This window comes from Sturnira hondurensis, unplaced genomic scaffold (genome assembly GCF_014824575.4).
Source record: "Sturnira hondurensis isolate 20B ecotype Veracruz unplaced genomic scaffold, ASM1482457v3 Scaffold0022215, whole genome shotgun sequence".
NCBI lineage: Eukaryota > Metazoa > Chordata > Mammalia > Chiroptera > Phyllostomidae > Sturnira > Sturnira hondurensis.
The window spans coordinates 400,507-413,893 of record NW_028094846.1 but is presented as its reverse complement, the minus strand read 5'-3'; the positions used below and the strand labels follow the sequence as shown (position 1 = coordinate 413,893).

General features: G+C 64.2%; 1 protein-coding gene across 4 annotated transcripts; it reads right to left on the bottom strand.

Annotated features, from left to right (window-relative positions):
* Positions 1–954: 954 nt before the first annotated feature.
* On the bottom strand, positions 955–13,162 carry FCGR2B (Fc gamma receptor IIb). Of its 4 annotated transcripts, none has more exons than XM_037034964.1 (8): positions 12,945–13,162; positions 9,752–9,790; positions 8,480–8,737; positions 4,650–4,931; positions 3,988–4,107; positions 2,869–2,916; positions 1,224–1,261; positions 955–1,124 (listed from the first exon to the last, which is right to left on the bottom strand). In XM_037034964.1, the coding sequence occupies exons 1-8, from the start codon at positions 13,054–13,056 to the stop codon at positions 1,047–1,049; spliced, it is 975 nt and encodes a 324-aa protein (XP_036890859.1). In that variant the 5' UTR covers positions 13,057–13,162; the 3' UTR covers positions 955–1,046. The 4 variants fall into 4 exon arrangements, with proteins under 4 accessions (XP_036890859.1, XP_036890860.1, XP_036890862.1 ...); XM_037034965.1 differs by having other exon boundaries at positions 3,988–4,112; positions 4,658–4,931; XM_037034967.1 differs by having other exon boundaries at positions 8,480–8,734.
* Between the last annotated feature and the right edge of the window lie 225 nt (positions 13,163–13,387).

Sequence of the window (13,387 nt, the reverse complement as noted above, 5' to 3'; positions counted from 1 at the left end):
CGGCTAATCCTCACACTCTCTAATTCCAAAGCACATGGTTTGGTAAAACATAAGCCCCAATAACCCTATCATCACGGGAATCACAGCCCGACGTGAGTGTGGGATCTGACTGTGGGACTGCGTGGTGTCTGGGTGTCTGTGGAGGGAAGCCGCTGTGTCCTGACAGCAAGAACGCCACGGGGGGGAAGCGTGTCAGGGTCCCCAGAAGATGAGGCCTCTCCCAGGACACCAGCGAACCCCCAGGAAAGCTGTCGGGCATGTCCCCAACCCGCTGGGGTGGCGTCCCTGAGGTTGTGTCCTCTGGGTCGCCATGACTGGGGACAGGACAGGACAGGACAGGATGAGTCAGCAGTCCCCACCCAGGACCCGCTGCAGCGTGGCTTCCTGTGAACGAGCATCACGAGACGAAAGTGATGAGGCTGCCAGGGAGGAAGAGGAAAGAGATACGGAGCCGAGAGCGCAGGTTCTCTGGACGAGCAGGCACCCCAGCCCCCTCTCCCCCACCTCCTACCCATCGGCACCTACTCCAGACTGTCACCGAAGAGAAACACACCCGGGCAATGCGCACTCCGACCCACACAACCTGTAAATGGCAGAGGGAATGTTGTTTTGCAGTGCTTTATTACAAAATCGATACATGCTGTGTAGAGGAAAAGAAAGGAAACCCCCCAAAATTCCATCTCCCCAAAACAGCCACTTTAACATGCTGGCCTGTGTTACTCTGTCTGTCACATCTGAAATCAGATATTCAGGTAATTTTTCCATGTAACATGTAACACAAGCACTTTCCGTGTGTCGACACTATCTTAATAAAAGCATGTTGTGTTGGCTGCTTACTGGCCACATGGACGCAGCCCGAGGACATGTGATGGTAACCGGTGCCGAGGCTGGGGTGTGCTTGGCCCCTCAGCTGGGACCAGGCTGTCTGTGGCTCTCGGGGACAGGAGCCTGGGCTCCCCGGGAAGAGTCCTGCTCCTTGGGAACCTTGGGGGCCTCTCGTGGGGCTGGAAGACCGACCCCGGCCCGCCCGGCTCTCGCCCCCATGGCTACATGTTCTGGTAATCCGAGAGCCCTGCGTCTTCCTCCGGGTGCATGAGCAGGGAGTAGGTGATGGTGTTCTCGGCCTGGAGAAAGCAGAGGAGCCACAGGGACCGTGGAGAAGCCACACCAGAGGCTGGGGAGGGGGAGGAGGGGGAGGAGGGGCAGGGGGCTGGGGGGCTCACCTCCGCTTTGGCAGCCTCTTCGGCGTGGGTGAGGTTGGCTGTGGGCAAAAGGAACAGGTCAGCCGGGGCCCTGCGGCAGGAGGGGGCCTACTCTGGGCTGCGGTGCCACCAAGGCCAAAGGACGCCGGAGTCCACGAGCCCTTGCCCGGCAAGGCAACAGTGTGCGCCAGCATCTTCTCAGAGAGTGGCTGCGTTTCCCCAAAGGAAGCAGGCTGCCTCTGAGATGTGAGGCCCCGGGCACAGGCAGGCAGCTCAGCGTTGCACTGAGGTCAAGTCTGAATTTTTGCAGCCACAGACTCAAAGGCGAGAAGACGCGGGCCGTGCCAGGCTGAGGCAGTGCGCCCTTGCTGGAGCCGCGAGGCATCTAGGTGACTCCGTGATGTGAAAGGAGAGAACGAGAGCGCCAGAGCGAGGCCGCGGGGAGGAGGGAATGGCGCAAGCAAGCCAGTCCCCGGGGGAGCACAGCCAGTCCCCTCGGGCTCCTGCCCACGAACTCCTTCCCCGTGAAAGCAGCCTCGGTGTCTGCACGGTGGGGGAGGCGCCTGAGACCACGGCAGGCAGTGTCCTCCCTGTGCCCTGGGCGAAGCGTCCCCGTTTGCCATGCTCCGAGTTCTGGGACAGTCCCCATCCTGGATGCCCCTTCCCAGGGCCCCTTGACCTTCCCAGCCCCCCGCCATGCCTCTGGGGCAGCCTCGGCCCCCCGTGCTGGCTGCAAAGTCAGTGCCCCGTGAGATGCATCCACACCAGCTCGCAGAGTGGAGCGCCCATGCGGCCCATGCAGGCCGGTGTCCCACCTCAGCCTGGCCAACCCCGCCCGAAGCGCAGCTGGACAGGGCCTCTTGCTCAAGCCCTCAAATCTGTTGTTCTGCTCTGAGTCACACCCTAGTCATCTGAGGCGGAGCTCCAGGGGCCCTGCCCCTGCCCGACTCTGCCCCCGAGTCCCTTCACGCTCTGGCTCTGAGGACAGTCCAGACGCCGCCTGGAACCCCTCCCCACAGGCCTACTGGGGCCAGGCTCTCAGGAGCTCAGACCTGAAGGCGCTCTCATCCCCAGCAGGGGACAGAACCCTTGAGGCTGACAACCCGCTAAAGGTCCCACTGCCTGATGGAGACAGGACTCAGGCCAGCCCACAGCCAGTGATCTGAGAGCCCGGCTTCGCCCATGGAGCCCACCAATGCCGCTGGGCCCCAGGACTTTCTGTGGCAGCTGACCCTGAGTGGGCTCCCTGACAAATCCAGGGTCTTCCCTCTGAGAGCCCTGCCCCCCAGTCCCTGCTTCAGTCTCACACCTGCACCCCCTGCCCTGTGCCAACCCTGCTGCCGAGGCCCCCAGGAGACCCAACTGTCTCTGGTTTCCTCCTGCTCTGGAGATTTCCCAGCATTCCCAGCCCCACGAATTCCGACCCTGGTGAATCCCCACCCGTCTACCTGGCACAGGTGTGCTGCCCAACCCGCCCCCGAGGAGCGGTCCTCTTCAGGCCCAGGTGTTAGTCCCAGAGCAGACCAAGCGATTTGAGCCCCGCCCACCTCCCCCTGCCCCCTCCCTGTCCTGGGCGCCGTGCCGACCTCACACAAGCGGCGTCCTGCTCCCGTACACCCGACAGCCCTGGGTGGGGCAGCAGGAGCCCCTGGGGGGCTACACTCACCTGGTTCCTCAGGTGGGGTCTCTCCCACTTCCCTGCTCTTAGGGGCTCCTGGGAGGGTTGGGAGGGCACACAGGAGGTCAGTTGATGAGGGGCGGAGCCTGAGTCCTCAGCTCAGAGGACCAGGGCGGGACTGGGTTGGGGGCCTTCAGACACGGCCTACCCTCCGTCTGTCGCCTGTCCTGCCTCAGCTGCAGAAGGACCTGCCCATCCAAAGTCTTTCTGGCTTTTCGGTGACATGAACAGTGACCATCTGCTCCTTGCTTTCCTGGGCACCCCCCTTCTCTTTGAGCGCTTGGCATCAATTAGTATGAATTAACATAAAGTCCTTCCGCCCACTGGTCAGTGAGCAAGTGTTGATTGAGTGTGGGTTCAGTGCTCGGCAGGCGCTGCCCTGGGCACCTGCGGGCTCGAGACTGAGACGGCCACTCCTTTGGCCACCTCCTCTCTCTGTGTCCCGGCCTCGTCGTCGTGTGCAGCCCACATGCCCTCCAGCCCGTCCAGCCACACGGGTCCTCACCCCCGTGGCCCTGCTCACGGCCACCCTCGGCGTCACCTCCTGCGCGATGACAATGCTCTGTCTGCGCGGTGGCCTGGGCCTCCTCCCAACACGCCTGGACGGCGCTTCCGTGAGTGGCCTCTCGTCCAGAAGAGGAGAGTGGGTCACAGGCACAGCGAGGAGCTCGGCCCAGGCCACACTGCTGTGAGCTGGGGCCTCGGACTGAGCACAGGCAGTCTGCCCCCTGAGGGAGGGGTGCCTGTGAGAGCGTTCCTAACGCGCCACCCCACGCTTCTGCCCCCAACCACGGCCCGTGCCGTTGTTCACCATCTCTCTCATCCCATCTCGTTCGTTATAACGACTGTCTGCACTTCCGTCTCCCTGAGGCGCAGGCTGCGCTCCTGCGTCTGCGCCTCGTCCCCAGTGTCTGGCACGGGCCCCCCAGGTGGGCAAGAAAGAGGCCTGCACCTTGTCGCATGCGTGAGTCAACAAGTGAACGAATAAGCAAAACCCAGGGCCGCCTCTGAGCCCTGCGGAGCCTCCAGGTCAAAGGTGAGGGTTCCGGCGCTGGGCCCGGGCCACGTCGGAGCCCATGACAGGAGAAACAAGGAAAAGCCACCAACCTGAGCTCTGGTGCCGCCTGAGGCAGACCCAGGCCACCACGGCAGCCACGCCGGCCACTGCAGCGATGCCCACCACCACGGACACAATGATGATCACTGGGAAGGAGTTGTTCCCGCTGGCTGCTGGGGAAGACAGATCTCAGGATAGGCCTCCCGCTCCCTGTCCCACCCCCCCCAGTGCCTGGGCCACTCACAGGGGCCGCGCTTCCGGCCCCTCAGCCCCACCTGCTGGGGGTTTGTCTCCATGTCTGGGCCTGTGAGCCCCATCTCTCGGCCTGTTCGCTAACCTAAGGTGCTCTGTGAGGGGGTGGGGTGGTCCTCTGAGAGTTCAGGGGTCGTGGGGAGGGGAGCTCGAAGTCCCCGTGGTGCAGGCACCGGTCCCTGCGTCCAGCATAGCCATGAGCTGCTGGGCACAGGCCCTTGAGGGTGATGGATAGACACGAAGGCCTCAGATGTCAGGAACGTCCAGGGCCTCAGGCCCCCTGCACTGGTGAGGGAGACCCCCTGTGCCGCTATCTTGGTGTGGGGCCTCTTCCCCTGGGGGGCGTGGCTCTGAGCCTGGCTCATCGCCCTGCCCTGCGCCCCGGGGCCGCCTGCGCTGCGGGGCCACTTCCCAGACCTCCACGGGGCTCCTGTGACCTCAGCCCCTCCCCTCGCCTCACCTCCTGCGTCCGGGACAGCGCCCCCACCTTGGATGTCGATGCGCACAGGGTGGGACTCATGCCTGTTCCGCCCCATGAGTCCGGAGCAGTGGTACTTGCCGCCGTGACTGACATTAGCGTGTGGGATGAAGAAGCTGGAATTAGCAGAGGAGTACCACTTGGCTATGCCGTCCTGGAAGAACGAGATCTTGACCAGAGGCCGGCTCATCCAGCTGTGGCACCTCAGTATGAGGGGGTCGCCCTCCTTCAGCAGCAGGTGTGGGGTCTGCAGTAGCAGCCAGTCTGAAGGACACAGAAGGGACACAGGACCCCAGAGGTCGTGACCGAGCTCTGAGACCCCGGGCACGCTGACACGGGACAGGCTGTGGGGAAGGAGGGGCTGAGTGTGGACCCTGGCGCCCCGGTTTCTCCCTCTGGCTCCCTCGTGGGTGAGGGTGGACAGAAAGACACCGCACGCCTCGGGTAAGCGCTTGTCTGCTCTTTGCTGCCCTGGTGGGGGGGGGGGCCACCCCGTCCTGCCTGACAGGCCTCTGCAGGGAAGGAAGACCCCGGGGTGCAGGTGAGAGGGTCCATCCTGACGTAGGAGACCCAGGTCTTTGGGGACAGTAGGAAGCCGTGGACATTTGGAGAGAGTTGGGGAGTATGGTGCTTCCTTCAGGGCTCTTTGTTGGAAGACCTCCGTGTCCCAGGGGGGCCATTCGTCTTCTGTGTGAATTCCCCCACTTTTCATCCTTTCACTGCGGAGGGAAACGTCGAGTGCTTTGTTGTGCAGGGAAGAGCACCCACAGGGGGCACTTGGACTCTGGAGCTCCAGCCCCTCCTCCCCGGAGCTGCGGGGCTGGGACTGGACAGAAACCTTGGCCAGAAGGCAACAGACAAGGTGGTAGGGGGCGGGGCTCCGGGAATGACAGCACCACACGCGTGCCAGCCCAGCCCTCTTCGTCCTGCCACACATTGGAACAAGGCTGCCCAAGGCTGCCCCGGCTGGTGGCGCGCAGGAGAAAGCTCAGGGCCACCACCGCCGCAGGACAGTGCGGGGGGGACAGGGCACCACATGAGCTGGAACACCCTGCCTCTCTGCTGGGGAGACACCTCCGCCCCCTTCTCCAGTGTCGGCACCCCTCACATCCCGCCCCCCAGGGAATGAAGCCCCTGGGCTCCCCAGGTAGGTGGGTGGGGAGGCAGAGAAGAGTCAAGGTTTTTAAAAACAGAGTCCCAGCCAGAGAGTGAGACAGCCACTGCCGGGGCGGCTCTTCCTTCCCCAGAAGGTTCTGCTGCTCCAGGTCATGAGGGGACGGAGGGGAGGGCATGCCTTAGGCTGGTCTGCGCTGCGGGCCCCAAGGTTCCTGCGGACACATCTTGGTGCCACTCTCAGGGGCGGCTCCCAGCTTTGTGTTCACGGCACTGGGGAGATGTCCTTCTCCGAGCAATAAAAGGGTCTTTCCATCGGTTTCCTGGGAAACGCCTGTGCAGGCCCCTGGAAGGTTGTAGACAGAGGGGCCAGAAACCCCCTCCTCCGCCTGGCACAGGATGGGGGGCCCGCACGGCCGGGTGCAGGGGCCCCAGGGCCCGGTCTCCACATCTTGGGGAGAGGGTGTCCCCGCAGCTGGAGCCCCGTCAATGGTGACGCTGGCCCTGGGTCCCGGCATCTCTGCTGGATGAGCCCAGCTGGCTTGTAGAAACTCGCTCATTTTTTTTTTTTTCTGTCTTCAGCCAGAAATGGCGGCCACAGCTCTCGGAACAGAACCTCTCAGAGGCACGAGACTGCCTGACAATCGGGACACTGGCCTTCCTGTCTGCTTGGCAGACGGGCCACCCCCTCCCAAGGGTGCCTGAATGAGTCTCATTCAGCCCTGTCCTGGCCGCACTGGCCACAGCTTCTCGCTCTGGTTCTGCTTCATGTTGGATACAAAAGTCTTCAGTGACACGGGTGGCAGTTGGGGCTTCCCAGTGGCCTGTGGGGGTGTGAGTCACCCATTCATCTGGCCAAGGCGGGGGCGGTGCTCGCTGGCCGACCAGCACACCGCTCTGGGTCCCTGCTGGGATGTCAGCCACCCCCACCAGGGGTGCTGGCCCAGCTCTCTCTGCTGCCCCCGGAGGTGTCTGGCGGCAAGCACTGAACCCCTGGTGGAGATGCTGTCTCCCCTCCTCAGACTCAGCCTGCTGCCCGACAGGTGCCAGGCATAGAAGACAGCAGGGACCTGGCAGTGGTGGCCGAGGGACAGCCAGCATGGTCAGTACTGGGGCTGGTGGGTCTGCAGCCCCAGCTGTGGACAGAGCGGTAAAGCTGCCTGCCTCAGGGGACACCCGCGTCCTGCTGACCTCTCTGGCTCGTGGTCCCCAGGTGGGCCACCAGCCAGGGTCCAGCTGTCCTGGGCCATTCCTAGGGCAGTTGCCACTACTGGCTGCTCTCAAGGAAGGTGCCAGAGCCGAGCACCCAGGTGCCAGCCACCTCCACCTGGGCTCATGGACCCTGGGGTGCCACTCACACACCCCCCTCACCTTGGCTACAGCGGAGGGGCTGGTCTGAGGCCCTGGAGCTGCAATGAGGGCCCGGCGAGAGGCTGGGGGGCAGAGGCAGAGGGGCTGTGCCCTGCTCATGGGCTGGGCAGCAGCCTGTGGGCTCCTCGCTGCCCAGTCCGGCACCTGCACAGGCCCTAGACCGATGCACAGCACCACTCCAGGGGCCTCAGGGGAGCTGGGCGGCCCCAGTGTTCCTGCCATCAGTTTCTCGGCTGGGGCCCTGGGCACACGTGGACCCCAGTGCATGGGGCTGGGGGTGCTGGTTGCAGCCACACCCAGGTAGGGGCGACAGGTGGGGCAGGAAGGGAAATAACCAGACAGACATGGCTTCCAGCAGCTCACAGCCATGCCTCCCAGGGACTGGCCACCCCCATCCCTCAGCACCTGCAGCCCTGCTGGCAGCGGCCATGACCAGGGACCGGCTGAGAGGCTGGTGGAGGGTGGGCTGGGTGGACGCCTGCGGCCTGGGGGCTGGTCTGCCACCATGAGGAGCTGTGCCCACAGTCACGTGTGAGCCGCCCCTGCCCCCGAGAGGCCCAGTGGGGCACTGGCGCTTCTGGTGGCCATTCACCAAGTCCTCCAGGGGGCATCCATTTCATTGCTGGTCCCGTTGGCTGGTGCGGCCATTGGTGGGGACTCGCCTGTCTCGGTGTGTCCCCTCCCCTTCCTGGGGCCACCCGGCCTTCCCTCGGGGCCTGACCCTGACACTTTTGGGGGAGATCTGGGCACAAGCTGAGGGGAGGGGGCCAGTGACCATGGCCTCACTGCCCGTCACCAGTGCACGTCACAGATAACCACCTACCGCCAGCAGCTCCGTGAACTTAGCCTCCTGTTCAACCGAGCAACCGGGCCACCCTAAGCCAGACTGGATGTGGAGGGGTCAGGTGCCCCCATGGAGCAAAGGGGAAACTGAGGCTCAGGGAGGAGCAGGTCAGCTTCCGCAGCTGGAACCCTCCAGGGCTGGGACCCAGCTGCGACCCAACTCTGCCAGAAACGTGGTGCTCTCTGAAGTCGGGGTTTCCTTCTGCTCCCCTCCCCTGCCCTGGTGGCCTGTGTGTGGCCTTGCTGCCTTCTTGCTTAATCAGGACTGAAGCCAAACAGCCTCAGAGTCCTGAGGCACCCCACTTGGAAGCAAAGGCAGGGGGTGGGGGCGGGAAGGGAAATGACTGGGCAGAAAAGGCTGCCAGCAGCTCACAGCCATGCCCCCCGCCCCCGGGACCTGCCACCCCCGCCCCTTGACACCCACAGCCCTGTCAGCAGATCTCAGGTCCTCGTGCCCCAGACCCTCCCAGGGCTCCTCCACTGACCGGAAGTGACATTCAGGTGCACAGGGTCGCTGAGGCCAGTCTGGCCCATCTGGCACCTGTAGTTCCCACTGTCGTTGATGTTGGCCTTAAAGCTGAAGTGGGACTGCACCTGGGTCGGGATGGGGGTCCCATCACGAGACCACTGGGTGGGGCCGTCCCCAGGGCCGTGGGGCCCCTGGCAGTGCAGAGTCACGCTGTCCCCCCGCAGCACGTTGAACCAGGGGGGCTCCAGGCGCACCACAGCCTTCGGGAGACCTGCTGAGGGGCGGAGAGAGGAGCCTGAGACAACGGGACCCAAGCAGCCTCGAATCTCAGACAGGGATCCCCTGTGGTCCTGCTGGGGACACCAAGAGGAGAAGCAGCCCCGACCTGGGTGTGGCTGAAGACAAAGCCTGCCACCCCCCTCGAGGGGCCTGGGCCTCTCTGGGTGGCCCACCTGCTCCTCGGGGGGTCCAGGTGCTCCTCAGGCTGGGCAAGAGCAAGGAGAAAGCAGCAGGGCAGGGCCACATTCTAGAACAAGGCAGCTCACCAGGGAACCCCAACCAGCTGGCACTCTCTCTCCCCTGCTCTCTCTCTCTCTCTCTCACACACAAACACACACGCCCCGTGGGGACTCACTCTCCGCCCCCTGTCACCTGGACCCGGTGGGCAAACCCTCCCCAGAGCTGGGTGACGGAGGAGGTACAGGTGCCAGAGGGGGGTGCCCAGGGCCTGGTTTCTGTCCTGACCCCAAGTCCTCCTCTGTCCGTCAGGACAGACCTGCCCCCGCCCCCAGGCACAGAAGGGCAGAGAAAGTGCAAGAAAGGCCAGTGCAGGGAGCCCTGGGCTCAGGCCCTGGGAGGGTGCCCCACACACGCACTCCCACCCCGAGGTCTGGGGACGGTGCTTCGTGCTCCTGGAAAGCAGCGCCTGCACAGCTGCCCGTCCGTGGGCCGATGGCAGTTCTCCCTGCCCTGCCCGGGACCCTGCAGCCACGGACACACGCAAAGTAGAGGCCCGACTCCTTTCACGGTGGGACTGAGAACCTCCGCAGGGAGGAAGGTGGCCGAGAGAGAGGGTGGGGTTACTCGGGTGACAGCATCTACGCTGTCCCCAGCACTGAACCAGAGAAACAAAAATCCCTGGCAGCTGGGAGCAGGGGGAAGAGGAAGCTGAGAGGCGGAGGGAGCGGCTGCCTTCCCTGTCACCAGCTGGGCCCAGGGGCTCGCACATGTGCAGGCAGGTGCTGGGAGCAGAGTGGGAGGGCAGCTGGGGGGCGGGGGCTGGACTTACCCTGTGGACTGGGAGTCCCGGCTGTGGAGGGCAACGGAGCTGCAGGAGAGAAAGTGATGTCACTTGTCGGCGCCTGAACCACCTCCTTGCAGATCCCCAGGAGGCCCCGCCCTCCTCTGTGTCCAGCCAACCTCCCGTGTTGCCCGTGTTGGGCCAGGCATCACTGAGACTGGCAGGGTGGCAGGCGGACGGGCGACTCAGCAGACTCCTGGTCACTGTGTGCCCAACGACCCTGAGCTGCCGTGTGGCACTTTTCTCTCGTGCACGCGCTCTGCTGCTCTTGGGAGGGACACTCGTGTCTTCTCACCCCCCCCCCAGACTCTCCTGTCCTCTCCTGCCCCCTCAGACCCTGCCGTCTTCCCCCACCAAGTCCTCAGCCCGCCGGCCTCTCCACTCCGCTCCTTCCTCACTCCGCTCCCCGTGGGGCAGCAGCATCCCCGCCTCACTGTGGGAGCTGGTCCCCTTCCCCCTCTCCGGGGTCCCTCCCTGCTGCCCTCTTCCCCCCTGCACCCGTCCCCTTCTCGGCCGCATACTCCCAGCCATGGCGGTGTGTTCCAACACCTTCCACAAACAGAAGAACCTCTCCCCGGGCCCCGCACGGGATTCCACACTCCTCTGTCCCTTCCCCTCCCAGCCAGATGGCTCCACGTTTTCTACGAAAGCCACCCTTGTCTCCTCTGGTCACCGTGTCATTCTCTGTCCTCCCCACTCACTAACACTGAAGTCGTCAGAGGGACATGTGGCATTGCTCTCCCAGTCTCCCTGTTCCGTGGGTCACCACCTCCCCAGCCTCTCCTGCCCAGCAACTGCCTTCTCCTTGCGCCCTCCCCCCTAGGCCCCACCCCCTTCACACCACAGGTCTTGCTGGGTCTGCGTCCAACATAGATCTTGGGTGCTGAGTGGCCCCCAGCCTTCTCCCATCTCCCGGCTCCTCTCCCGGCTCCTCTCCCCGCCTCGCCAGCTATTTCAAACACATTGAACCGGATCTCATCGCTCTCTTCTCATGTGCCTTTGATGGCCTTCCTCTGTGCTCAGCAGAAGATATGTCCCTGATCCCAAGCACACAGCTGCCCTCTGGGCCCCCTTTCCTACCCATGGAGCTCCAGTCTCACCAGCCACCAACTCGGGCCTTCGTCTTGGCCGATCCCCCTGCTCTGACTCACCCAGGGGCTAAATCAACAGGCTTCGGTGGGGCCCCTCAGGAAGCGCCGCATCACCCTGTCCCAGCAGGCCGCCCCGCCCCCACAGCCATCGGGCACCCGGTGGACACCCCGCAGCCCTCCCCCCGCTGTGTTTGTGCCTCTGGGTGTGTCTAGCCCACTCACACCCTTGGTGGGGTGTGCAGGGCCGTGGCCGAACTGACTCCAGGGCTCACGCCCTGCGAACCGTTCCCTGAGTGACGCCAGGCGGGAGGGGAGGTGCGACCGCCCCGCGTTGCAGCGACAAGGGGAAGGAAGGGAAGGGGAGACTCGGACAGGATGGACCTGGGAGGGGCAGCAGTGAGGGAAGCTGGCGCAGGACGAGGGTCCAGGGTGACCAGGACAGAGGCTGGGGCGGAGGACGTGTGTGTGGGCAGCCAGACTTCAAATGTGTCTTGTGCTGAGCCAGCAAGTCAAAGCGCAAGTGTCCCTGCAGCAGGTAGAACTGGGAAATTGTGCTGGACACCAGCTGGAGCGACAGGGCGGGAAGTTGGCGGAGGAGGGACAGCTGGGACCTGGAGTGCGCAGGCTGGGCCGGGGGCGGCGAGACCGGGGGCGGGGGGGGGGGCAGCGAGATGAGGGGCCAGCACAGAGGAGGAGGAGGCGGAGGAAAGAGCCGAGGACGTGGAGAGAAGCCCCCACCGTTCATGCCCCCCACAAACAGCCACCGACACCAAGTATTCACCCCCCCGAGGAGCCACCGCAAGGGGGTCACAGGCCGGCGTGCGGGTCGGGGAGGCTGGCTGCCCCGCTCACTGACGGGTCCCTAGACCAGAGCCTGCACCGGCATTTACAAAATGTTTAAACCAGGCTGTTTGTGGCACCTGGGAACCAGGAAGTACAGGACAGTGCCCGGCGGCAGAGGGCCCCTCAGACCTCTCGACCCTGAGGCGTGGACTTGGGGAGCAGGAGGCAGGAGCCCTCAAGACTGGGTGCTATAAAAATTGTCGTTGAGAAGAATAGAAAAAGTGGCCCTGGCCAGGTGGTTCAGTGGGTTGGAGCACCGTCTGTACACCCAAAATTCGTGGGTTCAGTCCCTGGTCGGGGTACACGTGGGAGACAGCTGGCTGATGTTCCTCTCTCTCTCTCTCTCAGTGAAATAAACATGTCCTTGGCTGAGGGTTAAACAAAGAGTATGGAAAAGAGGACCAGATCCTTGGTGACGTAGCAAAAGGACAAACGAAAGGAAATGGTACGAGTCGCCCGCAATCCTCCCAGGTGGCAGAGATGGTGGCCGAGGGGCGGAGGCAGGTGGCCGGGCCTGAGTGTCACATGTGAGGCACCGTCACACTCAGGCCCCAGGGACAGGTGTGTGTCTCCCTCTGGAGGTGGGTGAGCTGTCAGCTCCAGGGACTGAGCTTGGGGACAGTCCCGGCAGCAGGTCCTCTCGGTGGCCTGCCCTGGGCTCTTCCTCGCACCCAGTACCCAGCAGCCCCAGCCCCTGGCCCTGGTGGAGCTCGGTCAGCCTCCATCTTGGCCTGAGACTCTGGCTCTCGCCCCAACCAGGACCCAGGCTCCACGTGCGTGCAGTGCAAGCAGGCGTGATGGGGTGTCTCCGGTGACCCCGGGGAAGGAAAGAGGCCTCTGCTGCCTGACATGGGGTTAGGAGCAGAGAACAGCCACTGCCCCCAGGTGTCCCCTGGCTTCCTCCCCGCCCCTGTCCGAGAGCCTTCCCCACGAGGAAGGAAAGCAGCGCCGGCCCCTCCACCCCCAGTCATTCGAGTGCAGTCCCCAGACTTTCCTCGAAGCAGGTTGCTCTGAGCGGCAGTGGCGGAGTGTCAGAGACCCAGGTGCCCAGGACGTTAGGCTAAAGACGCTTTGAAACCCGTCACACTCTGCCTCGCCGGCAGGTTGCCCAAGCCGGCTCTCCAGCAGCCCAACTCTGCTGGCACCCTGCCCAGGCCGCCCCGCATACCCGCCCAGGCTCAGTCACACCCAAGGGGACACGCTGGCCCCCATCCCTGCTCCTGTGCCCCCCCCCGACCCTGACTCACCCAGGACTAGCAGAGCTGTCCACAGCAGCATGCGGCCCCATGGGCAGCAGGACAGGCAGCCAAGCTGGTCACTTGCCGCAGCAGGGAGCGGCAGGACGGCGGGAACCCCCATCACCCCTGCGGCCGTGTCCCGAAGGCTCGGGCAGGCCAGCCTGGACTCTCGGGCAGGCTTCACCGGTCGCAGCGCAGGGGACCGGCGGCTCTGAAGTCCAAAAGCGGAAGTGAGAAGCCCTGTTTTATCACAGGCCCCTCCCTGCCTCTTTCCTCCGAACTGCTCCCTCCCTGAAGACACAAGGCTTCCCAGAATCAGGCTCAGCCCGGCTCCAAATTCACCAAAATTTTAGAGACTGGGAAACAACTTCCTCCTCTTCCTCTGGGGTCACCACCAGGCTCAGCCTCACGGAGAAACGGTCATGGGACTGGGCTGGGGGCCTCCTGTCTCC

What these genes read in the sequence shown, in the direction of transcription:
- FCGR2B (XM_037034964.1), bottom strand. Translation starts at nt 13,056, where the DNA reads ATGGGGGTTCCCGCCGTCCTGCCGCTCCCTGCTGCGGCAAGTGACCAG. An exon ending in CGGGACTCCCAGTCCACAGG is followed by an intron (nt 8,738 to 9,751) that starts GTAAGTCCAGCC and finishes TCCGCCCCTCAG; the next exon opens with CAGGTCTCCCGAAGGCTGTG. An exon ending in CAGGCGGCACCAGAGCTCAG is followed by an intron (nt 2,917 to 3,987) that starts GTTGGTGGCTTT and finishes CAACCCTCCCAG; the next exon opens with GAGCCCCTAAGAGCAGGGAA.